General features: G+C 33.5%; 1 protein-coding gene across 1 annotated transcript in view; it reads right to left on the reverse strand.

Moving 5' to 3' along the window:
- HSPA4L (heat shock protein family A (Hsp70) member 4 like) overlaps positions 1–13237 on the reverse strand; it is a 41873-nt gene that overhangs the window by 26285 nt on the left and 2351 nt on the right. Inside the window, exons 2-6 of the mRNA XM_088792619.1 lie at positions 8767–8824; positions 7065–7205; positions 4449–4571; positions 1179–1278; positions 776–909 (exon numbers count right to left, since the gene is read on the reverse strand). Coding sequence (XP_088648745.1) covers positions 776–909; positions 1179–1278; positions 4449–4571; positions 7065–7205; positions 8767–8824 — 556 coding nt within the window. The remainder of the gene's footprint in view (positions 1–775; positions 910–1178; positions 1279–4448; positions 4572–7064; positions 7206–8766; positions 8825–13237) is intronic.

Genomic DNA, 13237 nt, shown 5'->3' on the forward strand with positions numbered 1-13237 from the left:
GGGGAAACAGGGTACAGGGTATCTACTAAAAAGGAAGGAAAATGTTTTTTAATTAAGTTAAAACTCAAAACTAAATACCAAGGTCTACTTAATTTATAGAAAACTACCCTATAATCAGCATTAGTCATTTTCCTTTAATTTTCTGATTATAAGGATGTAATTATAGTAATATAAACTATAAGACAAAAAGCTCTAAAGGTGTTGGATAACCCAAAGCATTTCATCTTCTATGTAAATTCTGCACATGTGCATAATGGAGAGAGAGAGTGTGTAAATCTGGGTAAGATAATCAACGTACAAATGAATCTAAAACCAAATATAGACTATAAGAAGATAAGCACACAGAAGTAATGCCATATTGTAGAAAATTTTGATTAGGACTTCTTGATAGGAAGGTTTCTAAAAACTGGATTCATTTTATAATAGAAAATGTTTCTAAGTATATTCATGGATCAATATGTCATTTATTTATGCTCCCTGATAGTTGACTTAACTCCTCAACAATAATACATATAGTTAATGCGTATTCTAGTACCTACTATGTGGCATTCCAAGCATTTTACACACATTAACTCATTTTGCCCTCAAAAATTCGTTGAAATAGTTATTGATATTATCCTCAGGTGACAAATCTGAGTTTTAGGGAGGTGAAGTAATTTGCTCACAGTTTTTATGTGGCAGAGCCAGGATTTAAACCCAGTCATTAAGGTTCTCTGTATAGTCTTATATGCTCTTTACCATTAAAGTTAAGTATTGCAAGTCATTATTTACTTACTTTAAGTTTTCCTTTGTTAAAAGCACAAATTGAGACTTGGTAGGCAGAATGTCCCATATCAATAAATATTACATTTCTTGGTTTCTCATCTAGTGGGGGAAGATCCTGTTTATAAATCCCATATGCTAATGCAACTGTGTTAAGAACAACAAATTAGGTTAATTTCAGCATAGAAATTACATGGAAAACAGGTAAATCACTTAGCTACCACACACTTTAAAACACAGTAGAGCAATACAATTTACTGATTTCAAAGTAACTTTTCATAATTTGCTGAATTAATGTTTTTAATTTTATTTTTTCTTTACCCATTTATAACTCTATTATATAGATGCTTTGTACTAGTCAGAAAAAAATATAACAGGATTTTTCTGACGGTGATTTCAAACTGCACAGTGCTCACCTGCAGTAGTTTCATTCATCAATCTTAAACAATTTAAACCTGCAACCTGGGCTGCGGCCATCACAGATCTTCTCTCAGCATCAGTGAAAAAGCTAGGAATCTGGTATTTAAAAGCAATAATTAAGTATATTAATATAATGTAATAGATTTTACTTAAACATTTCATCAACTGAAAAAGGTGAAATTGCACTAAAATTTGTGTACAGCTTAAGGAAAACAATGGTATTCTAATTAAATAAATGAGAACATATACTAGTTTATTTTTTAAGTTTGGCAATTCTATACCATAAAATGTTGACCTATAAAATACTGACCTAAAGTACAAACACAAATTTAAAGCAATTAATAAGATGGAGTAATATTGCAGGATTTCCAAAATATATTACTTTAAATCCTTCTTGTGTTGGTCTGGCCTATGAAAAAATACTTTTGTTCATCTTTAATGATGAAAAGTTAAAAACCAAACAGTCTGTTAAAATGAAATTGGTTAAATATACTATGGTATATCCATATATAATGGAATCCTGTGTAGCTATTAGAAAGAATCAGGCAAATCTGAACTGTCATGGAATAGTTTTGTTAGTACATTAAAAATGCATGTATAACATGATTTTCTTTTTGTGTATGTATATGCTACCAGAAGAATATAATTGCAAATGTTTACAATGGTCATATTTCAAAGGGACAGGGGAACTCGACTGCAGGGGACTTATGAATATGTATTTCTGTTAAGATCACCAAAAAAACATTAAATATATTTCTATTAAAAAATAAATTCAGGCTTAAACTTATAATTACGATGTACCTATACTTCATTCTATCAAACTAAGAAGCACTTTGATTTGGTCAGCAAACAGATTTCTCAAAATCTAATTAAGTATATCGATGTACAAAATGACTTAGGATTCTTCCAATTTTAAGTTTTAAGTAGTCTCCTCCAATTTTATTGCTTTTTGAATTTTGAAATTTCAGTTAACAGATATTAAACACAGGAAAAGGCTTGTTTACCTTGATTTTGGTATTATCTTTCTGAAAAAATCTAAATTATATGTAGGATTCATTTAATATTCATTGCGCACTTATGTATCAGGTATCTTCCTGGCTGCTAGGAATATAGCAGTGCATAACACAGCGAGAAAACTTCCCCTTGTACAGCTCACATTGTGTTACTGCAAAGTTATTAACCTACAAAGTTAATAATGGCCAAGAAGTTCTTAATTCTCTGTTCTGGCACTAATTTCTGACATGAAAGTAAAATCAAGTACAGCTAAATAAAGAAGGGTGGATCTGAATTTAAGATGGGTTTTAAAATCTGCACCATTTTGACATATACTTTCAAGTGCAGTATGATGGAAGAGTTATGAGCACAGACCTGGGAATGAACTGTCTGGGTTTGATTTCTGGCTTGACCACTTATTAGCTGTATTGATTTTGGGCAAGTCATTTAACTTCTCTGTGCCTCAGTCTTTTCATCTGTAAAACTGGGGTTAATAATATCCTACCTCCTAGAGTCATTCTGAGGATTAAGTGGGTCAATATATATTAAATGCCTATAGCAGCGCCTGGCCAATGGTAAACTACTATTATGCCCTATTACTAAGCGGCTGGAAAACAAAATATTAAGCTCTAGTATTTTTCTCTCATTTAAAGAATTCCAAGTATCTATGAAAAAAAAAACCACAATTACTAAATTCACTTAAGACTTAATCTGATTCTATTTTTCTGATGACATAAGACTCTTGAACTTAGGTTGTCAAGTTTGATAGTATTAGAAATATATTCAAATTTAGGTTACAATATAACTTAAAAACTAGTTATCAATATATAATGGGATCTCAAGAGATAAGGTAAATTATTAAATGCTTTGTTAAGAATCCTTAAAGAAATTTCTTTCTGAAAAATACTGCATGATCTCACCCATATGTGGAATCTGAATTCATAGAAGCAGAGAGTAGAATGGTGGTTACCAGGGGCAAGGAGGTAAGGAAATGTAGACATGTTGGCCAAAGGGTATAAAGTTTCAGTTAAACAGGACGAATACGTTTTAGAAATCTAATGTACAGCATGGCATCTATAGTTAGTACTACTGTATTGTATCCTGATTTTCTACAAAGTAGATCTCAGGGGCTCTCATCACAAAAACAAAACAAAGAAAGTAATTATATGAGGAGATGTTAGCTTGACTGCAGTAATCATTTCACTATGTATATGTATATTAAAGCATCATGTTGTACATCTCATACACAAACAATTTTTATTAAAGGCACAAGGGAATTTTGAGGGTGATGGATGTGTTAATTATTGATAGTGATGATGGTTCTGTGGGTGCATGCATATTTCAAAACTTCTGAAAGTATACATGTCAAATATATCCAATTTACCATTTATCATTTAAAAAAAAGATCTTTTCTTTCTGATATATAATCTACACAATCTCAAAGTCCCAACCGGGACTTTCAACCTTCGCCATAAAATTTTAAGTCCTTAGAGGTGGTTAAGTGCTACCTGAAAAGATGCTTAAGGATAACTGGCAATTACAGCAGTCACTAACTAATCACATACATTAGTTTTTAAGATTCACTGATTATAACAATTGAAACTCAATCCTGAATTTTACCAAATAAAATAATCTCTTTTTAATGTAAAAGTAAAAATAGGTTTAGGTTATTTAGTGGATAAGGGCAGAAAGAGAAGAGAAGAACAATACTTAATACAATACTTATTCATGGCTTCACTTTCCATGGTTTCAGTTCCCGTGGTCAACTGAGGTCTGAAGATTGTAAATTGAAAATTCCAGAAATAAACAATTCATAAGTTTTAAATTGTGTGTTCTGAGTAGTGTGATGAAATCTTGCACCATACCACTAGGTCCTGCCTGGGATGTGACTCATCCCTTTGTCCAGAGTATCCCCGTTCTACTCATATACCTTACCAGCCCATCAACCACTCAGTAACAACTCGGTTATAAAACCGACTATCGTGGTATCACAGTGCTTGTGTTGAAGTACCCCCTTATTCTACTTAATAATGGCCCCAAAGTAGTGCAAGAGTAGCGATGCTGGTGATTTGGATATGCCAAAAAGCTGCCGCAAAGTGCTTTAAGTGAAAAGGTACATATGTATAGGAAAAAACATAGTGTATGTAGGGTTTGTTACTATCCGTGGCTTTATGCATCCACTGAGAGTCTTGTAACGTAACCTCTGGAGATAAGAGACTACTTTACATTGGAAAACACGATTCAAGAATATTCATTACTGAAGTAAAGCTTACTGAAATCACACAGTCAGCCACTGGTTTCTTCAAAGCATTTTCTGAAGTCTCTTTAAGCTTGGCCAACAGCATTCCAGTAACTTGCTCAATTGCAAAAGGTCTCTCTTCATCTAGGTACCGCACCTAAAACCAAAAGTTGAGATATTTATTGACTCATCAAATATTGTGAACGTCTACTCCATACATGATGGACATACAACAGTGAAAAAGGCGAAGTCCTTGCTCAAGGAAGTTATATTTCAAAAAGAGTATTCTACTATCACAACCTCTCATTTCTGAAGTTGCAGTGCCTAACACATAGTATCATGACCAAATTATTTTCAAAAGTGTCTTCACCTGCTCCAGACCCCCACCACCCACAAAAGCAATTTTTATCATTCTATTTCCTAGCTAACAATAAAGAAGAAAAAGATAAAATAATCTTCCTTTTGAAAGTTAGAACTTTCCCTGGTTTTAAAATGAAAGATTTAGGCATACAGTTTTGGGGAAAGGAAATGAGAGCATTAAGGGGAAAAACAATGTCCTTATTTGAAAAAGTATATATTACCCCAAGCTTTCTGGGGATAATTATGAATTAAGTTTTAGAGATGTGTATATGAAATTTATAAATTATTTTTTTTAGATCAAATATCCAATTCATCTTTTACACAGGTTTAAGATCAGGTTGCATTTAAGCACATAAAAGGAAACTTTACAATGCTTCTTGACCAAAGAATACTGGAGGACCTGTGATTACTCAAGTAATCAAACCCTTTTATAGTGACAATTACAAAATTAATAAGCAGTACAAAGTTACCTTAGAACCCGTATAATGACTATATCTAACTGAGGAAAAAGCCTTATATGAAATTAATAAAAGTGGGAAAATGTCAAACACACTAAAATAAGGGAAAATGAATCAAATACCATAGTGTCAGTCTGATTACAGGAGGCACAATACAATATTCTTTTGTATAAGATTATCAAGTTAGATGAAATACGCATCAAAGTATATACAAAACAATGTCAAAAAATGGATAAAATGCTTAAGAAGTCAAATTCTAAAGATTTTCAATCTTTAAAAGATGAGGAAACTTAGTTCTAACACAGGACTGAATGATGTTTTCAAAACCTTTTATATGCAACCACTACAACTGCATAAAAATTACATCACTCAAAAATTAGGTTTGACTTTCTTTAAAATATTTTTATCCAGTTATTCTCAAACTTACTTACAAAGCATGATTTTTAATTTTTAAAGATTAATAGCAAAAGAATTTATGTAGTTTAGAATAAAAGTGCTTCCCATGGTCATTAACCAGAACTTATCATATCTCAAGGATATGTGAATATTATCCTTTACCTCTTCTATTTGCTGTCATACCCATCTAGCTTCCTAGTCAGCAACCCTTTGACCCACAAATTTCACCTAAACTATGGCTTCATAATTTGTCTCATCATAACCTCTCATGGTGTCCTCTTTGAATTATTTTAACAGCCTCATGTCGTCTTCTTAAAATTCATCATCCATTCTGTAGTCAGAACCCTCTTCTAAAAATGGAAATATGTGCATAGCCTTAAAACATGTATGTTAAGTTTAAAATAAGTTATTAAAATAGTTTTGAGACATAATTCACATAACAAAGTTCATCCTTGTGGTGTACAGTACAGTTCACCACTAATTGTAGTACATTTTCATTACCCTGAAAAATCACGTGCCCATTAGCAGTGACTCCCCATTCCCCCAATCCCTAGCAACCACTTACCTACTTTGTACTATGTACTATTTTTACTATCTACTATTTGCCTGATTATGGACATCCATATAAGTGGAATCCTACCATATGTGGTCTTTTGTATTGGGCTTCTTTAGCATGTTTTTAAGGTTCATCCATGTTGTAGTACGTATCAGTATTTCACTTTTTTTCAAATAATATTCCATTGCATAAGTTTCCCACATTTTGTTTATCCCCTCATCAGTTGATGGATACCTAGGTCGCTTCTCCTTTTGGGCTATTATAAATAAGGCTACCATGAACATCTGTGTACAAGTTTGTGTGTGCACATATGGTTCAAATCTGTGTATATACCTAGGAGTGTAACTGCTGAGTCATATGGTAACTATGTGTTTTGAGGCTTTTCTGCTAGTTTTTGGAAAAAAAAAACCCCAAAAAACAGAAAACATATTTTTATTAACTAATCTATAACTTTCCATCTTAGGATGTAGAATTAAAAATCCAGAATCCATCTCTTACTTGGAAGAAGAGTTTGCTTTACTACTTCTAGTATGTTGTAAGAATATTCTAAATTAGAGAAAACTCATTATGGCAATTCACACTTTATGGGCCTATCTTTCTAAATCATAAATGCCATCTCTGGCTTTACTCCTTAAAAATGGTTTACCTCTAAAAGTTCTCCCAATAATAAATTTTCCTTGATAATAAAACTACTGTTTGGATTAAGATGATCTGCATTAGAATTTTTTTGCACTCACTAAAGCTTACTACAAAAAGTGGCCGTATCTTGCCATATAGGTACTATTTCCAGAGGAAAAAGTTAAGTACAAGTAGGTGATACTATTGTATTTGGTTTCTTTAATTTAATCCTATGTGTGCACTCTGGGAACACAAAGCTTACCTTAACTCCTGCACTTCCATTAGGCATCTTCTGCAGCTCATAGGGAAGCTTGATCCTTTCAGTCTGCACAATAGGGTCGTCAAAGGATCGTCCGTGAAGCTTTTTGAAGCCATGAATTGTGTTTCTTACATTTGTGACTATCTGTTGAAGTACACACTTTAATGTATCTATTACTTAACAAATGCAAAATAAACATGACCCTAATACTTGAGAAACACCAAGTCCCTTTAACCTACACATCCAAGTTCAGAATTGCACACAATCATTCAGTTTTATGGTTTCCAATTAATAATAAAATTATACAAAGAGAATGTATGTATCTTATCTATTGCCACCCCCCCACCCCCAATTCTCTTCCTATTCTAGGAATGTTAGACTCAAAATCAATGTCTTCAAAAAAGAAAGAATAAAACTTTAAAATCTATCCACAACTCCTCTTTGGTTTTCCTCAACACTTTTGCTCCAGTAAATTGGTATCTTTGATTTAATTTTTTCCACTTTCATTTCTGTGCTTTTATTTAAAATGTTTTTTATTGTCCCATTTTTCTTTTCTTCTGAATATCTGTTTGTGCAAATTTCTCATACTTATTATGTTGCTTCTATTGCTAAGAATTGCTCCTAGACTAGTAGATTAAAACGCCTTCCATGTAGCGTAGTGCTAAATTAAAGTATCTTAATTTGTAAATGGCTTGTATTTTGGCAAAGTAATTTTTCCTTTAACTAGAACATGTAGTTCTAACTATAGACTATTACTGAGATCCAGGTGTTGCCCTCGTAGTGACCTTTAAAAGCCAAACAGATCATAATCTTCAATTATGAGATGAAAACCGCAAGGATGCTGAATTACCATGTTGTCTTTAGCTCTTCAGGAGAATTAACTTTAGTGTTTGCTTTCTTCAGAGACTCTGTTATCTATGATACACTTAGAAGATCAGCCAAAATATCAGATGTAAACTTTGGTAAAGGGGTCATTTGGCATAAACTCAACATTCGTTTATGTACAATATGAAAATAGAAGATAAGAAACATGTTCATACAGATCAATTATAACACAACCTTGATAAAAATTGTAAGCAAAAACTCCTGGATAAATGAGTCAACTACTCCTACAAAGTCATTAAGAAAAAGCCCCATTAAATAAAGTTATTTTATAATGAAGAAAAGACATTAAGTATATATTAAAATGCCCAAAGTAATTGTTAAGGGCTTTTGGTTCAGGGCAATAAACAGCGTCCAAGGAAAATGAACCTACAGCAGAACAGTAAAAATGAGTGTGCTACCACAAGCATTTCAGAAGCCTAGAAATATGAATACTTATACAGATTCCATGTCAAGTAGTGGCAGGCACATTGAGTCACTCTGGAAAGTAGTTCCTGCATTTTCCCCACCTTCTTTTACCAAGACGTTGCTCACCTGTTGTTGAAGTGTATAATCTAGGAGGATAACCCCTCATAGAAAGTGACCACACAGGGAAAAACTGATGTCATATGACAGCACATCCTAACTTCACAAGATTTTTAATAAAAAAGAAAATTCAAAAAGTATTTTACAACCCAAAACACACCTAGTAAAACACAAAAATTTAGGATGTCGTATTTTCCCCATTCTCTTTCTTCACTTTTAATTACGGAAAACAGGAGCTTAGTTACCAAGATTCAGTTAATTCTTCCTAGAAATCAAAACGTCTACATTAACAATTTACCTGGCTCTTAGCTGCATTTCCAATGGCTCGAGTTCTTGATCCCAATGATATACAGGCCCTAAATAGGGAAAAACCACAAAGTTTGTTCCCATGGTACTTTTATTTCAATGTACTATTATTCTGCTTCTCCGTATACAAAACTAAATGAAAAGGATTAATATAATCATGTATCATTTTAAAAATAGGTTACAAAATATCAGAATTTTACATATTTTTAAACATGTATAAGTAATGAAATAGTGGTCGGAATAAATGATGTAATTTTTTTAAATGTGCTAATAGGTGGCAAAACGATGTCGGTCTCCAAACCTACTTTTCAAATTCTGTTAGCCTGTGACCTGCTAATAAAATTATGGTATTCAGTAAGAACAGGCTGCCTCGATCGAAATCCTGGCTCTGCCACTTAATAGCCAAATAACCTCGTAGATAGTACCTAACCATTCTTTGCTTCACTTTCCCATCTGGAAGATAGGGATGGTAACACTTACTCACAGGTTTGTATGAAGATTGAATGACTAAATATAGGTAAATGCTTTGAACAATATGATTGCTGTTCTTATTACTACATTTATATTAATTCTGCTTATAAAAACATGTATAGAGTAACACTATCATCAAAATACCATTTCATGTTATGATTCAAGAAAATATTTCCATGATTTTAGTTATAATTACAGGTAACTATTCATTCCATCAACAAATAGTTACAGGCATTGTGTATATACCAGCTACAATCACTGTCTTTGGAGAGTTTATAGTCTATTGAAAAAAACAACACATAGAATAGGATTATGAATGATAACTAGCAAAAAACCAGAATAATCACTTCTAGATATTAAGGCTCAGGAAAAGCCAATAGAAGGGTGACTTCTGAATTAAGACTTGAAAGAAGTGGAAGCATTTTAATCCGTAATGCTTTGAGAAGCACATTCCTGGTGTGTAGGTATACATCTATTCTCAATAACGACCGCCATACTGATCCTCTTAAAGACCAAGGTCATGAAACTCCTGGGCTGAAAACCCTCCAGTGGTGTCCTGTTTCACAAAGTAAAAGCTTAAGTCTTTCAGCAGCCAACAAGGCCCTTCAGGGTCTGGTCCTTGGCTGCTCTACCCTATAAACTTCAACCTAGGCACACTGGTCTTGCTACTTCTAGAACCAGGAAAGCACGCTTGTGCTTCACGGCCTTTGTACCTGCCAGGCTCTCTTTCTGGAATGCGTCTAAATATATCCACATGACCTGTGCTCTCACTTCTTTCATGTCTGCTCAAATGTCAGCTTCTCAGAGATACCTTTTCTGACTGTCTTATGTAAACCACACTCCTGCTCCTTCCTAACCCGTACATCTCCTACTGTTTACCCAATTTTATTTTTCCCCACAATGTATCACCATCTGATACAATTTATTTACTGACTGTATCAACACACTGGGGTGTGAACGCCATGAGGGTAGACAATGTAGGCCTCACTGCATTCATCTGCACTGTCCAGTATGGAAGTCACCAGATACACACGTGCTAGCAAAATTTAAATTAACTAAAACAAAAAATTCAGTTCCTCACCATTAGTCACATATCCAGGGCTCAACAGCCAACTTTCAAGTACTTAACAGTCACATGTGGCCAGTAGGTGTACAGAGAACAGAACATACATAGAACAGAACAAATACAAAAGAATACAAAGTTCTGCTCCATAGAACTGGCTTAGATCATTATCTGGTACACAGTAAAAATACTTACTGAATGAATGGAAACATGACTCCTAAGGGTAATGCTTATTCGTAGACCAGGAAGAATAACTTGGCTAGTTTCACTGGACATTTTGATAATATCAGGGCCATATTATACAGGGTCTCAAATGACAGATTATAAACTTGAAATTTGTTTCAGTAGGTAATGGGAACTCATTAAAGGCTTTTGAATAATGTAGAGAACACTCTATGCTTATATGTAATACAAAGTGAAGAGGAAAGATCTCAACACTGCTTTTCAAGGACTGAACAAGACATCGTGATATTGGGGAACAAAGGATTTTCAGGGACATCAAGCAGGTTAAGTTCATTTAGTCAATTTAACAGATGTTTACTGAGTACCTACTATATGACTGGTACTCTGTTACTAGAAATTTAACAATGAGGGGAAAAGACATGGTTTTTGGCTCGTTTGGAACGTACAGTGCTACAGACTCACACAAATGAAAGTAAACTAGGTGCTACAACAGAGGGTACAAATAGTGCTGTGAGAACAGAAAATAGCCAGAATTAATCTAGAGGAGGATCAGGACAGGCCTACCAGAGGAAGTGATGAGATTAAAGGGTACATGAAGATGAGATGGAAGTAGGCAAGAGTTTGGTAGAGATAGGTTTGACTCCAATGTGAACTGATGGGAGGAGAGCTAGAAGTTGTAAGTACTCTATATCAGGATGGTAGCAGCTGACACAGGAGGAGAAGGAATTAAGAGATATTTAGGAGGACTTGGTGATGAACTAGATCTTCACCATCAAAAAGAGTAGCCACCAGATAGATACATGTGGCTACTAAGCACGTGAAATTTGGCTAGTCTGAATTGAGATATACTTATTTTAAGTGTAAAACATGCTCTGGACTTTGAAGATTTAATATTTAAAAAGGAATGTAAAATATCTCATTAATTTAAAAACATTGATTACATGTTGAAGTAAGATTTTGGATATACTGAGTTAAATCAAATATATTAAAAATAATTTCACCTCTTTATCTTTTTAATGTAGCCACTAGAACATTTAAAATCAAGTATGTGGCTCACATCATACACTAGAATAGATAATAGAAGAGGTACGTGTCAAGAATAATGTGCAGGTTTTCAGTTTGCATAAGAGGATAGACAGTGACGCCACTCAACGACACAGAAAAACATTCTAAGAGGGACAGGTTTAGGGGAGGGACCATCACAAGTTTTATTTTGGACATGTTGAGATTGAGGAACCTCTGATATATCCATGATATATAATTAGAACTGAAATGTTAAAAGGGATGGACAGACAGATGTAGGATACAACGGAGTAACTGTTCTCTAATTATGATCTATTGAAAACAGGAAAATAAGGACATAGCAGGAGTCAGTAGTTCAGGTGACATCTTCACATCTCTTGGAAATAACTCCCAAAATAACTCTTCGACATAGTCTCTGCCAGCGTAGACATTTCCATACCCAATATGACAATCCATGTGGATTGTTGACATTCCATCCTAAAATTCATCAGAGAAAATATGGATTTGCCATCTCTTAGCCTATTTATAATCTTTCTCTCTAACTCCATTATTTGGACACACTACTTTTAATTTTTCAATACTGGACTACCAATCACTTGAATGCACAGAAAATCTTATTCTTAGGTTGATTCTCAAGAGTCTAACTTCTGTTAGAACACTAGATCCAAGTAAGACTAATTCAGCTATCACTTATTAAGTGCTGGATTCTTTGAAATATGCTTCACACATATTATCATTTCACAGATAAAGCTGAACAGTTACCATTATTAATCTCTTTAGTTACATTTAAAGTTTAGCAGACATTTAAAGTTTAAAATATTACTGTTGTAGCTTGGAAAGACCCAGTTTCAATACAAAGAAAATCTTTCTCACATAGCTAAAGGTCTTCAAACACCTTTCTTCCTTCAATTTTCTGTCAAAAAGATTCTAGAACACAATCACTAAATAAATATCTGCCAAGGATTTTTAGAAAAATCAAAATAAATACCTATTCTTTCTCAAAACTTTTACCTAACTTTAATAATACCAAGGGAAAAGGCACATTATACCACGTTAGGCATATATAAAAGTTTTTATAAGAAAGGATATTCAACTGTTTATCTAAATGTGTACCATATAATCCATCTATATTATACTTTTAGAGGTTAAGTCAACTACTACTTAGAAATTCCATTTTATATCTAAAACAAACAAAAAAGGAGTGTTTACAAGGCAGCTTACGATATCCAATTTGATGTTGCCACCATAGTGGCAGAGATTCTCAGAGACTACCACAGAACTCCAAACAAACAAGCAAAACTTCTAAATGTCCTACCTCACTTTTAGTAGAGGAGGAGCAGCATAAAAATCAAGCATGTTAAAGAATGAAACAAATGTGAAAATGTATGGATGGTGAAAACTAATTTAATCGAACATTTCCTTCCAGGATCCTTTTATAATGCATTTGCATCTTAGAAATACCTGTGTTATATCGTCTTGATGTCAGCAACTGGAATGTGGAAAACAATTTTTTGAAAAACTACGTTTATATGTATTATTAAATACTGTAGTGTATTATAAAAGTTACGGTTCCTTTCATAGTTACAATGCTTTTTGCAAGATAGGCATTCAATAAGTAAGTATCCAGGGATCAGGAATGGTATATTTTCACTCAATATAAGTGTAAGAGCATTGGACTACAATGAAGTTATTAGTTCAGGAACAATAAAAGATATATTCCTGA

Source organism: Rhinolophus sinicus, chromosome 15 (assembly GCF_057876585.1).
Source record: "Rhinolophus sinicus isolate RSI-liver-muscle chromosome 15, RSI-T2T, whole genome shotgun sequence".
Taxonomy (NCBI): domain Eukaryota; kingdom Metazoa; phylum Chordata; class Mammalia; order Chiroptera; family Rhinolophidae; genus Rhinolophus; species Rhinolophus sinicus.